Raw genomic sequence first — 21704 nt, 5'->3', positions numbered from 1 at the left:
GAAATTCAACCGTGCGGTTTTGTTGTTGTAAAAATGCACAGTGGATCTAGCTTTGGACCATTTAGTAGCTGCTTTTGACCATATGACATGATCTTCATCAGCATGGTGTTTGTTCAGTTGTCATAGAATAGTAAATAAAATTCCCATTTTTTACCTGAGCACTGGACTTCTTGTCCCTTTTGCTTGAAAGTTGAGATCAAAAGTAAATTCTTGACTTCTGAAAAAGCAGTGACAAAACAGCTTTTCTTGATCTTTTGATCATATCACATATTTCTTTTAAATATTACAATACTTGAGTTTGTCCATATCACAGCTGATTATTTTAAGAGGAAATGTACTATATCAGATCTAAAACGACATACACCACTCCTAATATAATCTGACACATGCATTCAGATACACACGTGCACACACACACACACACACATACACACACACATTTCCATCTATAAATTCATGTATCCACATGCATTTTCTTTCCCTCCCACTCCCTCTGTCTCCAGCAATTTCAAATGCTACACCTAATCTGCAGATAAAACTACTCTCACGCGCATGCTATTCCGAACACAGTGTTTAATATGTCATGGCAATGGTAAAAGACCTTCAAATGACCTACCACATGGGGTTTCTTAACTCATTCTCCCAAGGTATTTCCAGACACCAGCGCCTGTGAACACACTTGTACTAGTGCAACATGAGACACATAGACACGTGAATCCAACACAAACAGGTGCTGAGTTTCATAAAAAAAAACAAAAAAAAAAACACGTGAACACAGATGGATTTCTGCGGCAAAGTCTCATAGAGAGCAGAAGCAATTGAGAAATCTTAATTAAAAGTAAACTTTGGGCAAGATTAGAAAGCTTCCCTTCACTGTTAATGAGAGAATGCTGTTTATGAGTGTAAGCCTTCACAAACACATTGGCATGCAAATGAGATGTTTTAATTAGACTTCACAGCATATTCCATATTTTTAGTTGAACTCTGAACATGAAGAATTACTTAGAGGATACAGGTATACAGTAATTTCACAATTTACACATGCAGTATGAGTAGCATGTAGCCTATAGTCACTGTTGGAGCAGATTGTGTACATTTTGTAACATCTTAGAGCAACTTTTAGCCCTTCTTTGGCACTTTTCTATAACTGAAATGAGTTCTAGACAGCCTTCCTACTAGCCTCTTTGCTTTAAAAGGTTGGCGAAGTCTTTACTTATACATACCGTACTCTTTTCCTTGTGTTGAAAGCGTTTGTGCTGAGATGTCTGGTTCAAACTCTGCAAGAACACACAACAAGCCTTATAGGAAAAATAGGTGAGGCATTTGGATCCCATTCTGTATTTTGATATGAATTTAGAAACAGTAAATCTAAGAATATGTTGACAGGACCTTTAAAGTTGTTTGCTGCAGCCCAAGCCTTTAGCAGTGTGTGCAGCCTGAGATTTCAGTATTCAGGAAGCACTCTAAATACGGGAAAGGACTGTTTTCAAAGGTATAGCAATGTACTTTATCTTGTAGTCAAACCGATGTGTCTGACAAAACTTGGTTCAGTGAGGTCTTACCCAGTGTCTCTGCCAGAGGCAGACATCTCTATTGTAAGATCTCTCCTTTTCCTTCGGTTTCTCGAGATGCAAACACGCACCCTGACCTTCTCCTATTCTTTTCATATCTCCTTTCTCTTTCTTTTCCCCGACAATGTTTTTCTGTCCTTGCTCTCGCCTGGTGTTGTCTCATTTTAAAGAAATTAAGGTAACACTTTACTTGAAGGTATCTGCATAACACTGACACAGTCATGACACATGAACCCTAACCCTAACCCTAATCATAACTTGTCATGACAAAAACCGAATGACACTTACTAAAAGAAGCAGTATGTCATAAATGTTTATGACTTGTTTATAATGTTTATAACACATTCATGACAGTGTCATGTCACTCTTATGTAGATACCTTCAAGTAAAGTGTAACTGACATGAATCTATTTGTCCTTTATCTCTCTGTCTTGCTTTTTCTTTCATATCCCAGTCTACACATGTTCTCTCTCACTCTCTTCCTATGCTACACCTTTCTATATAATGACGCCGCCACTCTCTGCCGTCTCCGTGCTCTCTCTTCCCTCTCATTTCCTTCGCTCCCCTTCACCAAGGTCCTAGAGAGGGGAAATGAAAAGTGTATGCATTCTGTAGCGGTGCAATGTGGCAGCGGGAGAGAAAACTGCTGTTTTTATGGTTTTATTTATGGATTTGTAGATTTCTGGCACTGTGCACATCACACACGGGGGCAGAGGGGGAATGAAGAGCAGCCTGATGTGAACTGCTGCTAGTACCCCCAGTGGAGCTGCAGACTAGGAAGGAGGCAGAGGAGGAGTGCACACATTCACAGATGTTTGGACCAAACATGCATTAGCTACCATCTAAAGTATATAGACAAATAAACAATAAACTCATATTCATTTCCACAAACACATCAACCCTATCAATTAAACTACTCAACCCCTGCATCAAGAAAAACACATGCACAATGACATATTCCTACAATCATCCTTGAATATCAAAATATATAATTTGCTCTCCTGTCTCTTTGCACTTTTGTCTCTCGACTGACTAATACCACACTCCCAGCAGAGACAAGTTTTTTTATCTGAAGGTCAACTTAAGCCAGAACTCTTCAGACCATACCAGCAGTGCAATCACAAACATTTAATGGAAACGGCTATCATTGCATAGCAGATGGTGCTAACTGCTAGTGGCTCATGCCAATAAATAGTAGTAGTAGAATGGTAGAGAAAATGAAGGACACTGTATTGAAATTACAGGCTGATATAATATGCACAGTGCATGGTTTTTTGAATAGAACAGTCATATTATTTTTTTAACCAGTGATATTCAAATTTTTTCCTTTTATTGTGGTTTTAGTTCCTTACCACAACTAAAATTGGGAGTACTTGTACATTTTATATAAAGTCCCAAAGGATTTGAATCAACTACAAAAACAACTCTAAGAGGCTCTTATGTAGTTTTGTATCTGAATAGTTCAACCGGTGAATCCACATTTTTTCTTGTGTTCTGTGAAAGTTAGATATAACTTGGCTGAACATTGTAAATTGTACATTAACTGTCTTTGCCTCATCCATCTGCAAACTACGGACAGTTGTGAGCTTATAATTCACTTATTTCAGGTTTTTAAAGATGAATGTTTACAAAAAACACACAAAACAGTATCTTCCCCCACAATCATTCGGATCTGAGGTGAACAGGCCTTAGATCAGACTTGGCCCTATTAAATACCTCCTATTATGTTTCCATATTGCTCTCTTGTCTTACATTGAACAAATATAGATTCTGTACAGTCTATTTATCGCAGTGATGCACGGTGTCTTTCTGAAGGTGGCAATAGAATGGCAGAATTTGTGCAAAACAGTCATATATTCAACTCATTTTAGTAATTGGACAGCTCAGTATTGAACAAACATGATTTATAGAAAATGATTTTCTCTCTTGAACTGTGAAGCGTGATGAAATTTGATAGCACACTGGTCTAAAGGAGTGGAGGATCTGACTGAATGAGTTCCATTTGCCTCTCGATGACAAGTCACGTTCAAAGGGGGCAAGTGTTCACGCTAAACACATTGAAATATAATGGGAAAAGAAAACAAACTGCTTGTTTGTGTTGGAGTACCTGGGATCACAGTGATCTTAATGCTATTTTAAAAGCGTGATGTGTCGCATTTTGTCACGTGTGTCAGTGAACAATTTCATGTGTCACTACAAATGAATAGTAAAATTAGCATAAACAAATATATGATGGGCAGATTTTACTTGTCAATATCTTAATGGCATAAAACAGTAAGTGATTTCCTTCCAGCTCAGAATAATAGTGGCAGGGGAATGAGCGAAGGTTGGATAGAAAAGTAATTTCTAACAGGTACAACCTGTACAGTAAAGCAAAGTGAAGCAGGGTCACATATCAGCATCATCTTTGCAAAAGAAATACATCCAGTTTAATGGAAAATATGCTCTTCATTTTTTAAAAGGAATTAACATAAATGGAAGCTTTAGATCGAGACCAGTTACCTTGACTGTGGCTGTGTATAACAGTTCACTAATATATCACAGATAATTTGACAGTAATGTTTCAGTGCTTAGAAATACTGCACCTTTTAACATGTCTTTCGAGACCCTGTGTACCAAAAACAAACATTGAGAGGCAAAAATAACGCAGCAAGAGTATTCTCTCCCTTTCAAAAATGGCCCATAACACCCATAATTCCCCTCTCTACCTGTCCACTGCGGTGTGAGTGTCTGTGAGTGTCTGTGAGTCTCTCCTCGTCTCACCCACCCTCTCTCCTGGGTAATTTGTTGTGTAAATACGGCCTACTTACAGCTGACGGACCCTTTCGGCTGTGGCGCTGGAAATGCAATTACAGGCAGCAAACATCTCCATTGTTATCACTGGAGGGTGCGACGCTCATTTCGGTCCCCTCTGCAACAGGGGCCATTATTGATCGGTATCAGCTTTAAGGAGGGGATTACTAATGAAGCCATCTGAAAGCCTTTTGTGCTGTAAAGTGTGTGTGTGTGTGTGTGTGTGTGTGTGTGTGTGTGTGTGTGTGTGTGTGTGTGTGTGTGCGCGCGCCTCTAAGTGGGTGTGTTTGTAAATGGATCAGAGACAGCCAGAATAGAAAATGTCTGTTTGTAAATGTAGGTGCCACTCTGCCATCCTGTTGAGCATGACTCCTAATGCTTCCTTTTTATAGTGCTCTGCTGCCTCTGGTGGTAGTTTTACTATTTACACCAGCCATCACTTTTACCCTTAAAAAACATCCTCATTTCTGACATGTGTTCACCTCTCTGATTGTAATAAAATCACAGTGTGCTGAGGACGAAATCACACGATAATGTTATAGCCATAGTTATGAAACAATATGTATAAAGGTTTTCATTTATATTTTTATATTATCATGACGAAATTATTGGGACATTGACCAACTGAAGTGTAAGCCAATTCCAAACCTTACAGAAAGACATTAAAGCCCCTAATAGTCTCTATAACATTAAATGTTCATGGCTAAATAAGCAAAAATCAAAGTTAAAGTTTGGAAAATACATACTTAGTTATTATTTATTACAAGTTTAACAGTCAACAGCTAATCTGCCTCATCAGGAGTGTGTAAGGACGGTTTAATGAGATTTGATTGGTAGTGGCGTGGCAACATACGCAAACTACCCTCCAACTGTTATTACTTCTTGATTAATGTATTGCTAAATTCTGATTCGTACGTGACATCACCTTTTTCAAAGTGAGCCCAGCTCACAGCAAACCAGTGAGAAGAGCACAGAAAAAAAACACAAATGAAGGATGTGATGTAAAACGGTTTCAACTTTGGCAGAAAATGGCATGTTTGTGTTGGACCATATTGCTCATAATAAGAAGCTGATTGAGAAAATAGGTTTTAAAATTCACAATTGTTATGAGAATCTAAACAGAAATCCCCGTTTATCTTCACAATTACTTATCGGGACTTTTTGATGCTCCCAAAGAGAGCTGTAAAAGTATACACGCTCCCTCACACATAACACAACATACTGCAATATCTGCCTTGACTTTTCCAGCTCTTTGGCAACACTTCTGCTGGTATGAAACTAGAGGAAACACATTACCCTTATACATTACTTTAACACAGACATTATTCTCATACACACATTGCATATTGACTGTGGCTCTGTGTTCACTCAATTATTAAGTACTCAAACTTCACACACATCTTATTTTCCTCCTCGTTCTGAGTCAAGCTTTTCTAATATCATGCTTGTGTGGCAGTCTTTGAAGCAGAATAGTTTTTTTTGTCCCTGTTTGATGTGCGTGCAGGTGCCTGTGGACAACTGATTTGCTTCTTTCTCTCCTGTCTTTGTTCCTTTGTGTTCACTTTCGCCTTTGCATGTAGTGATTCCACCCAAAATATTTTTTGCATATTCATAACCTTCTTTATTTTTTTTTTGTCTCTTCTAGAGGATGTTGAAACAATGCAATTATCAGGTGTTGGTTTGGGTTAATAGTGTGCAATAGTTTCATCGTCTCCTTATTCTACACAAAAGAATATAACTTTTACTTGTTTGAAATAACCTTAGGATTTATATGTTTACAACAATTAGAGTGATTGATAACACCTTGCCAACATCACAGCATTAACTAGTGGTATCCCTCACCCCAAGATACAATTTGAAGACGAAAGAAAGTCTAATAGGCAAGCACACTTTTCTTCATGCAGGTTTTGTCACGGACAGTATTAAAGTTCGGACCGATAACGAGGACATTAAGTGTAACGATTGCGCAAGAGCTTAATGGCTGTATTTCCAGACTTTGACATTTGATGATATATGCACAGTATTAAAGACATATATTTAGTTATTTAGGCTACACTGTGCTCTGCCGTTATCTAATGGTAGGGTATTTGATGCTATCCTGTATTCCATGGAGTCGGCCATCTCCTCCTCCTGCGCTCCATAGCGGACAATGTGAAGGTGAGACAGCGGCGATTAAATATTAAGAAAGGAACAATTATCACTCAGTACAAGCGCAAATAACACTGCTGGATTTAATCTTCATGATAACGTGGATGATATGGAGTGAAAAAATGTGCGTGAGGCATCAATACTTGAAAATATTACGAGTAATCGTTATTCCCACATTTCTGCAGTCTGACTTCAGTTCACCACCTCACCATCTGCGTCGCCAATTCCCATTGTCTCCAAAATGTGCGTACGCATGGGTCAGAGTTTGCGTGGAGGACCGCACATTCTCCCGTCAAGTTTGTTTTTTATAAATCACAACCTTTGCGTGGGAAGTTGCATACGCACATTTTCAGCCACGTTTTGTGCGTACGCCACGTTTATAAATGAGACCCCTGGACTTGCTGTTTAAGGATTTAGACTTTTTCTAAAGTAATGCCTTTTAGATCTAAGTCCGAGTTTATGAAAACTAACTCTGTGTGTATACTGTAAACATTATATACTTGTATTATAAAATCTATAACAAGCAATCTTCATATCATTTTCTTTCATACAAATTTTACAGTTTCATTTATACATGTTTTTGACATAGAGAATGCTAGTTTAGTACCCTTTATGTATTGTAAAACAACTCTTTTATGTTATGACCTGTAGTAGGTGAAATCTGTATTATTATTTCTATTGTTAGTATATCCATCTGTATGATGTGACATTACTATGTAATATGTTACCTGGTTGATCTTAACTGCACAGGAACAACAGTCAGATTAAAAAACTTTACTTTGAATGTGTAAAGCAAAATTGGTGCCTTCGTCCAGGCACAATATATTCAGAAGAGCAGATGTCAATGCTATCCCCTCAAATGTAAATAAAATAGTTATTAATGGAGCGGAGATGATTGACAGGTAGAAATCAAACTTCATCGGGCCCACGTAGTTACAGCTGAGGTTTGTGCCTCTTGGAGCGCTAATCCAACTTGCTTTCAGATACTGCTCATGGCCCACTAACACCTAGCAGGCAAACCAGATAATTAGATAAATAGCAGCCAGAGTTGAGAGAGCTGAGCGATAGAGTGCTTTATAGACTAAAAATAAAAAAAGCTACATTGTGGCTTGGTTTATATGATAGTGCTGAGTCTCAAACAGGTGAAAGCTTTCCAAAAAAGCTGTTTGGATTAGAGCTAAAAGCTACTGCAGAACCTTTTTGTCTTCTCTGTGAAGTATTACAGACAAAACGTCAACACAATAAAAGCTGACTTTTCTGATCTGCAGGGGAGGAAGGTTTTACTATTTGATTTGCTGCAGATAGTAAGGACATAGTGACAATACTAGTTAATGAATAATAGAGAGCCCCAGGTGTAAATCTCCTGAGGTGAGTTTGCCCTTTTCACATTAGACAGATCCAACAGCTCCATTCTCAGGGTGTTTGTCAGCTCAGCTTTTTCAGAGCAAATGTTGCGTGAATAAATATAACTGTTAATGGGAAAATTGACACGCAAATTTCTATTTCTGCCATTTGGGCCTGTTGAAGCGCTGTCAATGGTTTTGGTATTTTTCTTTAAAAGTTCATTATTTTGCATGACTAAATTCCTCACGAAAAAAAACGTCTATATTTCCATGTGAGTTATAGCTATTCATTTGTCTGACAAGTCGTTTAGAGGTTTATCATTACAATTTTATATGTTACAAAGCATGGTCAGATTCAAAATAATTAACTTTTATTATATGAATATTCAGGTAACTCTTGATTGTCTCACACTGGTAGAATTTGATGTCCCTTCACTACAGATACTACTGAGCTTCCTGATTCGATCACTTGGTGTCAGTGTTGGCTAAGTGTCCTTTCAGGTCTGAGTGGTTCAGTTCAACTTTGAGAACATTCACACTGTTATATTCAGCTTTATACAAAGTAAATCACTTTTTTTTTGTCATTTTGAATTAATTAATTTGAGAGTGAACTGATTATGTCCGTTAGTCTGGGGACCAATAGAAAGCACAGAGAAAATGTAATTATGAAATTAAAGCATATATCTCACCAAAGACTTGTATGGTTTAACCTTTAAAGCATTTGGTCTTGAAAATGAAAATATCCCGGGCTAGATATGTAAATTATGGTAAATTACATATCTGTAATTACAAATCATGTGGTTGAAAATGTATCAAAACATTCCTCTTATGAAGGCTGTCTTATTGAAGTTATTCTGCTTCACCCAGGATGCCAAAAACAAAAAACCTTATGTGACTCATACACCTCAGAAGTCACCTTTCCTGTTCGTGGCGGCTAAAGGATTTTCTTTGAGAGGATTTGTTAGCACTTCATTAACCATAAAGTGTATGCTCCGTTGCCTTAGCATAATAGCCTTTGTGAATGTGTGAGTGGTTTTGGCTGTGAACCGTTTGGCCTCGGATTGCTTCGCTAGGTCCAACTTTCTTTGTGTGGTCCACCTCGCCTCGGTTATACAGGGACACAAATTGCTCAAGACCACATCCACTCTAGCAAGGCGTTGGCATACAGCTGCATTATTAATAATCAAATAACAAAGTACAGAAGGCAGTGTGCATGATTATAAGATAACTAGTCACACTGAAAACCAAGTATCTACTTTTACCCATTGAATAATTTCACTACACTATTTAAAGTAGCCATTAAGTGTGGTATCACTCAGTAGGCCCTCATTACAGCTATATTTAATCATGGTCTGTCTCCTCTGTCCAGATAACCAGGTCCTGCAGTTTGGGAAGCTGGTAAGCACCTCCAACACCTATGAACCCGTTGCCCCTGGAAAGCCCAGGAAGCCTGTAACTGTGACAACAGACCAGCCTTTGCTCTGGAGCATGGGCATACGTAAGGATGGGGAATGACACAGAAGAAATCCTCCTTCTCAGGCAGTATTTGACTAGTCAGAACATACTTTGCTATCGCCGAGTTATGGCAAAGTCACTCATCTGTTGTTTTGTGCAGAATTAAGTGAAAGAAGGAAAAAACACTAACTTGTGGCCAAACACCTCACTGAAGTGTATGAAAAGAGCTGATTACTATTTAAAAAAAAAAAAAAAAAAAAAAAGTAATCCGCTCTTTTGGTCAGTTTGGAATTTTCTTCTATTCCAACAGAGCTGACCATGTCTTGATCATTATATCAGAGGACACTCATACTGTATATAAATGTATATGCACCATATACACGACCAAAACCTAAGCCTTATTGCACACCAACATCTGGTTCCTTTCATAGAAAAAAAAAAAAAAAAAAAGATTGTGATATCAGGGAACTTTTAAGGACTTGCATCACTATCCCTAAAAGTACACCTTCCTTTAAATGTGTGCAGGTGTCTGCTTTGTATCAGAGCCTTCACTATGTGCCTTTGACATCAGTGCTCCTGTTCCTGCCTACTTGTAGCTACCATATCAACAATACTATGGAAAAGACTGTACAACCAGCTTCAAATTATTTTTGCCTTTTGATGACAGTATTTCTAAGTCAGATAACGTAAAACCAAACTGTTGTATACATGCTGTAGTGATAGCAGGGCTATCTGAATAGATGGGATAAATCAGTCTGTGGGTTTCCATCTGTTTTATTTACACATTGAATATAAATGTTGCGCAGAATGTAAAAATGACATCCCTTCAGTCCCCAATCACACCAGCCCAATAACACTTTACACCACCATCGCCTGTCCCCGGGTATTGAAGTTTGTGTTTTTTTTCTTGACCAGGATTTAACCACCACTAGATGGAAAAACAAACAAAAAAAGCAGTATTAGTGATTGGAGAAAGAAAATTGGTACATGGATATTTTATTTACTGTATTATCCAGTTTTATGGCAAAGCAAACCAATTAATTGCTATTTTAAGAAAGCCACAACACAATGATTGTGTGTATCAGTAGCACTTCCATTTAACATTGTACCACCATTTTTTTCTTTTCAAAAACAGACAATCCAACTTCTGCACACTGTGTATTTTGACTATTAAGATAACAGCCTAAATGTATTTGAATGTTTAATCCTACTGTGCACAAAAAATAAAAGCATTAATGCTACCAGTTTGACTTTTGTCCGCCCTCATCTTTTGTGTACCGATAAAACTTTAGAAGTCACAACTAATGATAAATAACTGCATTGTTGCAATGAGATGATTAAAAAAAACAGACCTAATGCTCATGTTAATTACACTACCGTTCAAAAGTTTGGGGTCACTTAGAAATTTCCATTCCACTCCATTATAGATGGAATACCAGCTGTATATAGTTGGATTGTTTTTTTAACCAGGGCAGCAGATTTCAGATTACATTATGTCCTTACATAATTGCAAAACGGTTCTCCAATGTTTTCTCAATTAGCATTTTAAAATGATAACAGATTAGTAAACAGAATGTGCCTTTGGAACATTGGATGAATGGTTGCTGATAATGGCCAATGTAGATATTGCATTAAAGATCAGCCACTTCTTTCTGCAACAGTCAAGAACCCTTTTGCAATTATGTAAACACATAATGTAATCTGAAAACTGCTGCCCTGATTAAAACTGATCTCAGCTGGTATTCTGTCTGTAATGGAGTGGAATAGAAGTAACCCAAAATTTTTGACCGGTAGCGTATATACTTGTTAAAAAGGTATTTATAGAAAATTGGTCTTTATTAAATGACTGTGCTTTCTGGTAATGTATGCCATTAACTGGTCAATAAGAAATCTGTTAGACAAAGCAGTTGATCATGAAAAGGGAGTGGGTAGTGTCATTAGAAACTGAGAAGTAATCACTGATATCATTGAGACACTAGGATAAAAGGGTTCAATCTCTAATCAAGACAACCCCCTTTCTATTGGGCCACCTCTTCACAGTTCCTCTTAGATAATGTCATTAACAATACTTGAAGTATTGTCTTAACCAATAACTGTAAAAATATAACATAGCTAAAATAATCAACATAACCAATTTGATACAATACAATTTAAATGTATGTAAGTTATGTATTGCTGCTACTTACACAATGATGTTGTTGATGGGGATGTGAATGAGTTTGACAAAGAAACCAATGAAGCCCATGATGGCAAACCCAATCGCTGTGGCCATGGCAATCTTCTGGAATTCTGAAGGAGAGCAATAATAATCAATGTCAAAATTCATCAAAAATCAAATAACCTTAAATAAAAAACAATATTGCTCTTTGAGTCGCGAATCTGGTAGCCGAGAATTGAAATTGGGTAGCTGGATTGAAATGAAGGTTGGACGCTGCTGCCAGAGACAACACAGGCTGGGCCAAATGAAAGAAGTATGACCCTAACGTTAACGTACCTTTTCTGTCGGGCTTTGTGCATCTCTTTACGAGCCGTATGGAGTCTTTGACGAACTGCCGGCTGGGCTCAACAAACTGCATTACCTGATCCATGGTGTTCAAGCTGCAGACAGGATAAAAGCAAAAGCATTGTTAAAGCTTGACTGATTTGAGTGCTGACGTTGACTTCAGCAGCCCGAGCCTTACATGACTCCCACATATGTTATATTGTTAATACACTGAAGATGTTCTCTTTTTTCCATCAAATATTATTAAGTATGTTGAAAGATATGTGTCCTTATCATTGAAAAGCATGTTATTAAGTTAGTTAACGTATCTAAGCTAGCTAACGTTATCATAAGAAAAGCTATCACGTCGACGTAACGTTAGGTTAGCTAGAAATCCAATAAATAAACAAATACAAGTCAAAGAATCTCACACAAGTTACTGAGTTATCTTCACGTAAAACATAAAACAATTTCTAATAGAATAGTAATTAGCTTACCTATTTGTGAGGTCGTGTTAGACGAGAAGACAGTCAGAGGGGTGAGGGCCACGTAGCTTTTGGGCAGCTTGTTAGTAGAGAAGAGCTGACGTAGACTTTGCACGCGCATGCGTATGATCTTCATATTCTCTTGTTTTAATCTGAGCTTAAATTGTCCACACTGCCACCTACAGGCGAGGAGGTTTTTACTCGCTTTAAAAAAAAAAATGATATCCGGGTTTGTTCCAACCATCCAACTCTTGCGAAATAGAAAAGAACCCGAAGCGAGATCTGACTTATTTTTTAATACTGAACTACTTGAATATTCATGTTTACCTCCTTTTTTCTTTTCCCACATATTGTATAGATAGACAGCAGGGAAAATATCTATCAATAGAAAATAATAATAATAATAAGGATGATAATAATAATAATAATAATAATAATAATAATAATAATATTAATAATAATCTTTATTTATAGAGCACTTTTCAAAATCCAAGTTACAGAGTTCTTCACAAAAGACCAGTCATAAAAAAATAAACACAACAAATAATCAAATAATAATAATCAAAATAGCTCAATACAGAATACAAGAAAAACCTTAGCATACTCTGTAAATATAAGATATATATCTAGAATACACAATATACAAATAGACTAGAATACACTATGAATATACAAAACTACTACTTCTAAAATATAAACAGTTTTTTTTCTATTGAATGTAAACAGCAGCCTACACCATCATATTTACTGTGTAGTTGTCTGTGTATTCTTTATAATTTATTAAATGTAATAATTTAATTATATGATACCATGTTCGCTCTTTTTGTTCTTACACATGAAAACATGTGAATGTTTGTGTCACAGCATGGCAGCTGTGGGATCAGTACTGATATAGGGGGAGAATTAATAAAATATTCATATTTTGTATTTGGTTAACTATGTAATTCAATGCAGTGAAGCAATAGTAATATTTTACTGTCAGTTCATGAGAATAAAGTAAGTACTGTTTTCAAAATAGAGTACATTTCTGGAGACAGGATAGCTGATATATATATATATATATATATATATATTAATTATACATCTACATTTGAATTCACACATTGCTCTCAGGGAACTTGGTCCTGGACTGCTCATAGCCACTCCTCTTGCTCATGCCACATTCCTTTAGTCTTAAATACTCCATCATGTGATTTAGATTAAGATACTGTTTCTAAAAGGAATTGTGGCATTTTCTCTTGGTCTTTGTGCCACAATTTACTGATTCTACGATGTAACAAGTCCCACACTTACAAAAACACTATGAGCAGTCCACTGCATTATATACACTTTTCCATCCATTATTGGGACCTCAATTAATTAGCAAAATAGTGAATAATACTAAACAGTACTGTACTATAGGCAGCAGGATTCCAACATTACTTTTTACATATCGACTGTGAGTAGTCACATCAACATTCAGTCATCTGTTTGGGTGGCATGGCTAAGACTTTAAGACCCTCAGTTCTCTCATTATGAATACACCAAACTAATCTCTTTTAGCTCTCAAAGGCTAAATTGATCCCAGTGTCACATTACTGCAACTGAAAAGGTCAACCTAACAGCTTGGAAAATGTTACCATTAACTAAACACACTCAGAAGAACACATGTACACAGTAACTTTTACATAAAAGTCACAAACAAGCATAACTTGTCTGCCAGTCTAACAGGTTTGATTTTAACATTATGTACATTTTGTTACATTAACAGAATTGTACGTTTTTCCTTCCTCAGCTAACAGGAAGTCATCTGAAACGGCAGATGGCACGATATACAGTAAGGCTATTCAATTACATATTTCAGTGCAAAAAGGAATCATTTTAATTGTATTCATTTATTTACTTAATGGCGCAAATTTTACTTATTAAAAAATGTAGCCTATATTATAATACTTTAAGTGCTAAAAAAGCAGAAAAGGACCCACTTCATATTATTATCAACTGTAAGTGCTTTAACTATTAACCACAAAACTGTATGTGTGCGCTGCCAAAAGCCCTTTTTCAAAGTAACTTTGAAAAAGCGCTTTTGGAGGCAGTCTAGAGCCAAATTGTTCTCATCAGTGCCGAAAACTACAGCCACACTGGAACTCAAAGTTTGTACGGGGCATGTAAGAGAAACTTTCACAAAGCAGGTCATTTTCATTCAAAGCAAGACCATGCTGGCTAACGTCTTTACAAGCTATGCAATATAAAATAGAACAGAAACTGCACTCAAGATACAAACTGATTAAACGAAGAATGCCCACATGGGCTAGTAAAAGTATAGTAAATTACATCATGCAATCTTGTTTGATAAATACAATTTGACTAAAACGCCGGATTCATTTTGATATTTTACAAAATAAACAAACTCTTTGTAATGACTTTTGGACTGTAATGTACTTTGAGTCATAAACTACATCTGTACAGTTACAGTAACATTAATGCCTTTATAGAAGTGAGTAAAAGTGCTGTTTAAAAGGTGATATATAGCATACAATATCCTTCACTGCACAGTTAATTTGCCACTGTTGACTACCAGGAGATGCCAAGCATGTTGCAGCTGATTTCCCATAGTTTTTGGGCCAAGTCATCGTCAGAAGCCGCCCTCGAACACCTTGCAGGAGCGCAGTCACTGTCAGGGACAGAGAATGACCATTACACACAGTGTGCTGCATTTCTGTAAATGTGTGTATAAAAATAAAAACCATCAGCTATACAGTCAGCAGGTAGTAATACTGAGCAGCTGCACTCTGAAAGCTCTTATAACAAATTGTAGGTTGGCTGAAATACTGTGTGTACCTGAAGTACCCTCCACTCTGGCTTTCCAGGCCTGACTCCACAGCACAGTAGATGGTGGTCTGTGCTCCCTCCAGTGTTGTCTTGGTGAAAATCCTGAAGATCTTCACTGCCAACTGGATACACTGGTGCTGGTGCCTCCACAGGTCAGACTGCACCACCCCCGGGTGCAGAGAGAACACGCTCACCCCTGTACCTGCAACACGTATACAGGCACCTACGCAGTCACCCACACATACTGTGTATTTATGTCAACAAATGCAAACAAGCATGCCCACATTATTAACATTTGCATACTCTGCTCCAATTTTGCATACAATTTACACATATTTCTCTGCAAAATATGCTTCTTTTTCAAACAGTAGCTGTATCACTGACTGAGTAAAGTGAAAAAAAAAACAGAATAGCCATATTAGCCATAGTACTTGCATTTTATTTTCAATTTGTTCTTTCTCTTTAATGTTATCTTCGGTTTGTTTTTGAGTTAAAATCCTAATGGACATGGCCTGTAAGAAAAATAAAGACCAAAGGATTGAGTCAACAAAATGGCTAATTTCCAATTAAAATCTGATTCATATGTAATTGCTGCACTTCTTCAGAATGAGACAATTAAATTAGAACAAACACTCGCGCAAGCTATCCAGTGTGAAAGTAATGGTAAGCCTGGACTTGTTTACAAGTCAGTCAGTCTGTTCTTATGTAAAACTGAATACAGTGCTGCCTTTTCTGATTCACCGTTCTCAGCAACAACTGCAAAGTATCTTGTGTGCTTATGGCATGCACCGTCTCACCTCACCTTGTAACCGTTTGGCAAGTAAGCGTGCAAACAGGACGTTAGCCAACTTGCTCTGCCCATAGGCCTTCATGGTATCGTAACTCCTTTCACTGTTGATGTCATCCAGTTGAAGGCCGGTCCAGGTGTGGGCCACTGATGCCACAATGACAATACGGGAAGGAGCTGAACGCTTGATTAGGTCCAGCAGCAGGTAAGTCAACAGGAAGTGACCTGAGGAAAGTCATGAGACACACACTTTCAGGCTATTGTCTCACACTACTCAAACAAACATCACTACACCACACTGTGATGGTATTTTTTAAAACTTTAACAGCCAAACACATATTCTTGTCATTATCCAGTCAAATTTGAAGGTGTCATACTGCCAGCCAAAAATATACATTTGGAAAAGCAACTCATAAAACAGCCTACATAACTTACTTTGTCATTAAAAAGGGCTGAGAAAGAGAAAGTTGGAGCTGCTGAAGAGGTGCTGAACGGAGAGCTCCTGTAAAGTGCCCTATACACACATCTTTTAAATTGTGGCAATATTCTTTATCAATAACACTGAAGTGATTTTTATTTTTATAGTACTGCAATCATGACATGACACAAAGGGCCAGGGTGTGTGATTTTGTCACCTTCAGTTTCTTCCTCCGTGGTGGTCTTTTGTCTCTCTCTGAATGTATGTGATTTAGTATGTGATGTTCTTGTGATTCCACGGAATGCTGGAGTCACAAGTGGTTGTTTTTCATAGTCAACATACAGTATCTCTTACTACGTCGTTGAAAATAAGGTCAAAATCACTATGTGTAGCACTTTAGAAAGTTTAAATAATCCCAGGAAAGTGTTATGTTATCAACAACTGATTAAACACTGGGAAATATTTGCAAAAACTTATTTCTGTTCAGGGTCCACTTAGACAATTCCACTGCCCTAAGCATTCACATGTGAACTCTGTGAAGGACACTTAAGAGTATTTTTGCTTTCTTTACTATTGTTCTCTATTTCCTGTTTTACTCTTGATCTAACCAGAGTTTGTCATTCTTTAAAGTACATGTAAAGGATGTTTGGGAATGTATAGGTATATATTTAAATATGTGTTTGCATGTGTGTGACTGTGTGTCTGCACATGTGTTAGCGCAGGTGTGTGGGTGACCATGTTCGAGCACAGCCTGTTCTCTCTGTCAGCCTGTGATAAAAATACCAGCGAGGAAAATATCATTTGGAAGGAAGCCTTGCTTCAATACTGGGAAAATACTGATAGCTTCAAGAAAACAGTAACTCTAGTCCATTTTCCTGACTGACATGTTGGTCGTACATGTAACTTGATAATACCACCATATATGGATTCAAATATTGTTTCCTTCCTTAGTAGGAAAATGCCTTCTGTCACTATGTAATGATATTATTAAATCACTCAAAGACTTCCAACTGTTTATGTTACAACAATTACCAAGACTGAGTGCTCTCTCTTTTATTTATCTTGCGGATAAACATCACAGCCAACATAATCACTTCACTGCATGTTATGCCTGATTGACACATTCTTAAAAAATGTACATTAACATGACATTTAAAATCCAGGTAGAGACTACAACTTCCAGTATGACTTACCCAAATGATTAACGCCTAACTGCATTTCAAACCCGTCAGCAGTGTTGGAGTAGGGACACATCATGACACCTGCATTGTTTATCAGGATATTCACTTGTTTCTCCTCTGAAAAGAACATCCCACACAAACACAGAAACACAAGGAAGAGTTAGTAATAATTTCCCAGAAGTACCATATGTTAGATAAATGGCCTAAATACAGTTGTTGTTTAGTAAGTGGACTGCATTTATATAGTGCGTTTAGAGTTTGCCTCTCAATAACCCACACACACACACACACATCATGTGGTGGCAGAGCTGCTGTGCAAAGCAATGGCCCAACAATCAGGAGAAATTTTGAGTCACTCAAGTGTCTTGCTCACAGAGAAGTGGACAGGAGGAGCCAGGGGATCGAACCAAAAACTGCTCCATCGATGAAGATAGTAATGTTTACTTTTCCTACCTTTGTCGATGAGTTCAGCAAACACTCGGATGGACTTGGTGTCAGAGAGATCCAGTTTCCTGATGACCACATTCTCATTTCCCGTGTCTTCCAAAATGTCCGTCCGGGCTTCCTCTGCCCTCTCCAGGTCTCTGCACGCCATGACGATGCGAGCACCTGAAAAACAAGGGCCAAAGGTCACAACTTATGATAATAACACCATGTTCTCCCCCATTCCACACTACTTTCTTCCTTCCAAAGTCTGGAGAAACACAGCTCAAGTGAAACTTTAAATTGCTCCTAGGTATTATACTGTGTTATACTAATACTAATGGCTAAATATAAACTTGACAGTGATATATTAAGGCAAATATTCTACACACAAGAGGTTTGAAACCTTTAAAGTTCCCAAACTACTAAAGCTTTGCTCATTTTCAGGCACACAAAGCTACTTATGTCAATCAAGGAGGAAGTACGTACATCTCTCAGTGTACTTTTGACCACCCTCTAATGTTCTCTAACCTTTTACTCAGCATCTGATTTAGCCAGCTACTCCACTCACATGAACACAAGACCCTCTCAACTGTGTCATTCTCATTCGCCTCTGACGCAAATTATGATGCATTCTCCTTAATGAGTCCAGAAAAGAGGCTTGGCTTTGAGGACACACACACACACACACACTCTCTCTCTCTCACCCACGGCGAAACACACAAACATGCCTGCATGCCCACACAAAGTAACAAATAGAGAGACAATTCCCCCACCACCACACACACACACACACACACACACACACACACACACACACACACACATAAATAGCTGTTGTGCCCACCAATTAAGGAAAAGGAGAGCCATTAATCAGTTGGAGCGTAGCGTCTGTATCCCATCACAGTGTCTTTGTTCCCTGCTGTTCCCATGTGGGAAAACCCAATTGTTCCCACATTTCCCTGCCAAGTTCACTCAATTAAATAAAAAGTAAACAAACAATGAGAATGGAAGGTTATACTGAGTCAAGTTAAAGATCATCCAGCAGATGATTACACAGTCTTATGCATGCATAAATGATGTCTGTATGCAAATAAGGACAAAATGTACATAATTACTTAAGTCAAACCTGATCATATTCTGTATATTCTGATTCAATAATATGCAAATTTCACTTTGTAAACATGGTAAATGAATGTTAAAACTAAACACATAAATGATTCAAAAGATTGAGTTTCAGTTTGGTTGTGATGCAGTGCCCCAAGGAACAACCTTCTGTTATGAATCCTCCCAAATCTAATCATGTTGCCATCATGTCATTACATAATCCCATTTACTGAAAGGTAATATGGAAATTTGACAGGGAACTCTCCAGCAGCAAGGACCACAATATTATTATTTCCCTCAGGCAGTATTGATTATTTTCGTCCTGTCTTTCTTTTGTTACTTTTGATTTCTCACATTGTTCTGTATTTATATTAATTTTATCTGTTACTGTAAAATTCATTACTGGATGAAAATAAGAGTCCTGGTTGCCCTTTTATTTACAAAAATAAAACACACACATGCACTCACACATGCACAGTGGTTGTTTTAAAAAAAAAAAGAGGAGGAAGATACCATGCTGAGCCTTTCAAGTGCAAACAAATGAAAAAACGGAACCACGTATGCAGAACCACTTTTCACATTATTTTGCGTTTGTGTGTGTGTGCGTGTGCACTGCTGGGTGTACCCTCAAATCTCTCTTTGTTGCCTGTCTGGCTAAGGGGGGCAGTGGGCAGATTCTCACAATGCTCCCTCTGTCCTCTTAATGCATCGCCTGTCTTCCATCACTGCCATTTGTCTTTCACTTGGATTGGTGAAGTGTTTAGGAAGATGCTCATTTTGGTAATCTCTTTTCCGTCTGCCTTTTATTTTGGTCTTTGAATATGTAAGAGGTTAAGTTATGCTGAGGCTATAAAATCACTTGATACAGCCTGATAGTCCCACCAAAACATAATACAGCATAGCCACATCGAATAAGCAAACAAATAGGACTGAGGACAAAGATCACGCTTTATAGCTTTAAACCACCCAAAGCATTAGTGGTGCTTAATTCCAGGGAATGTGTAAGTCAAAGTTTGAAAGTCAAGTACAAATGACAGAAATGCAAAGAGGCAGGTACACATTAATGCGAGTGAGCCAGAAATAGACTGAGCCCTAGAATGTTTTATATTCATATATATATTCTATGACTGAGGCAGATGTAGAGAGACACACAGCTGGACAGACCAGCCTGAACATTACCTCTTCTTGCCAGGTCCCTGGCCGTTTCTTTTCCAATACCAGTGTTGGCTCCTGTGATGATGACTGTTTTCCCATCTAACCTCTCCACAGATGACCACTGGTTACAGCAAACACTCCTGAACAACACACAACAATCACAGAAGATACAAACAATAAATGAAAATAGTTCCATTCATAATAACTGTTATTTGTATCTATAGTATCCAATCCCCGTCTACTTTGTCTATTCAGAAACGTGATCCTTAGTGGAATTTAGGAAATATGTTAACAGGAAAATCAAGCATGCTAAACATGATCCATAAATTGACGATTAAACTGACTGTTTCACTAAAATGTGGACTTTTTGTTACATTTAAGCACATATGTTTATGTATGTTTGCTGTATCCTGTACACAGCAACATAACAGGGGATCTGTATCTATGTTCAGTGATTATGATTAGGCTATTATATGAAAATACCTGGCTTTTTTCCTGTATGAATGAAAGAAAATCTTCAGTCACAAAGACACAGATTCACAGGAGCAAAAACAATAAACAATTACCAAGCAAAGAAATACGTTCAAAATCGACGATAATTATACATTTTACACAGGTCTAATCTTCCCAATTCGCTGCCACGGTGTAATGTAATCTCCTTAAAATTACTAACATTCCTATTATGCCACCAACCTAACCTTTGCCGTTTTATTACGGTTGTGTATTTTTCCTACCTGCAGTACATTCTTCCTCAAGACCAACAGATTCCCACCTCACGACCAGTGAGCCACTTCAGCAAGAAATTAATTTACCTCCTTCAGTCCTTCCAACAGCTCGTCAAATCATGTCGTGCTTGTCACCCTCTCCCCACCCCGCCCCGTTTGTCATGAAAATAAGACGGCTGGGCCAATCAGGAGCGAGCTGACGCATAATTGATTCGCAAGTTGCCGAGAGACTCAAATTACTGGCTGACTTGACCCAAGACAGTGGAAGGAAATCTATTCTGTCAAAAGAATTGAGTTCGACGAGATCGAATTACCTACTAGAAGAAGAGGTCCACTAGCCTAGCATTAGTAGTAATTTATTATGCATTCACCTGCTGCATGCTTTTATCATGATAAGATCCTGAATGTCCGACAGGTCCTATTAAGGCCCTTACAAAGACTTTTTTAAGTAGCCTACTTTGTACTATACTATACTATGACTTTTTAATGTCATTTTCTGTCATACTATACTATTAACCTTTTATGATTTATGATTTATTTGGCATAATATATTATAATTGTATGACTATTTATAGGACATAATCAGTGTTGGGAGTAACGCGTTACAAAAGTAACGCAATTACAGTAATGTATTCCTTTTTGCTGTAACGCAGTAATATAACGCATTACTAATTAAATTTCGGTAATATTATACTCGTTACAATCTCAGTAACGCGAGTTACAACGCATTTTAACGCAACATTTAGTGGTGCATTGTTTTTTTTAAGAATTCACTAACACCGCGACACATTTTTTATATTTATTATTTTATTAGTTTTAT

General features: G+C 37.6%; 3 protein-coding genes across 5 annotated transcripts in view; 1 reads left to right on the top strand and 2 right to left on the bottom strand.

Moving 5' to 3' along the window:
• Nucleotides 1-10658, top strand: part of tpk1 (thiamin pyrophosphokinase 1) — a 76452-nt gene extending 65794 nt beyond the window's left edge. For all 3 annotated transcript variants that reach the window (XM_031282008.2, XM_031282006.2, XM_031282007.2), the window contains exon 9: nt 9225-10658. In XM_031282008.2, the coding sequence (XP_031137868.1) occupies nt 9225-9370 (146 nt within the window). In that variant the 3' untranslated portion in view covers nt 9371-10658. The remainder of the gene's footprint in view (nt 1-9224) is intronic.
• Nucleotides 10067-12518, bottom strand: sec61g (SEC61 translocon subunit gamma). Its single transcript, XM_031282009.2, has 4 exons — nt 12290-12518; nt 11805-11908; nt 11497-11599; nt 10067-10238 (listed from the first exon to the last, which is right to left on the bottom strand). The coding sequence occupies exons 2-4, from the start codon at nt 11896-11898 to the stop codon at nt 10229-10231; spliced, it is 207 nt and encodes a 68-aa protein (XP_031137869.1). The 5' UTR covers nt 11899-11908; nt 12290-12518; the 3' UTR covers nt 10067-10228.
• A 1191-nt stretch (nt 12519-13709) lies between these two features.
• On the bottom strand, nt 13710-21025 carry zgc:112332 (uncharacterized protein LOC553712 homolog). Its single transcript, XM_031282004.2, has 7 exons — nt 20894-21025; nt 20184-20299; nt 17928-18083; nt 17487-17591; nt 15891-16100; nt 15098-15290; nt 13710-14930 (listed from the first exon to the last, which is right to left on the bottom strand). The coding sequence occupies exons 1-7, from the start codon at nt 20902-20904 to the stop codon at nt 14831-14833; spliced, it is 891 nt and encodes a 296-aa protein (XP_031137864.1). The 5' UTR covers nt 20905-21025; the 3' UTR covers nt 13710-14830.
• Between the last annotated feature and the right edge of the window lie 679 nt (nt 21026-21704).

The sequence above is a fragment of the Sander lucioperca genome, chromosome 1 (assembly GCF_008315115.2).
Source record: "Sander lucioperca isolate FBNREF2018 chromosome 1, SLUC_FBN_1.2, whole genome shotgun sequence".
In the NCBI taxonomy this organism is placed as follows: Eukaryota; Metazoa; Chordata; class Actinopteri; order Perciformes; family Percidae; genus Sander; species Sander lucioperca.
The sequence above is the reverse complement of the archived record's forward strand: the minus strand, read 5'-3'. Positions and strand labels throughout refer to the sequence as shown.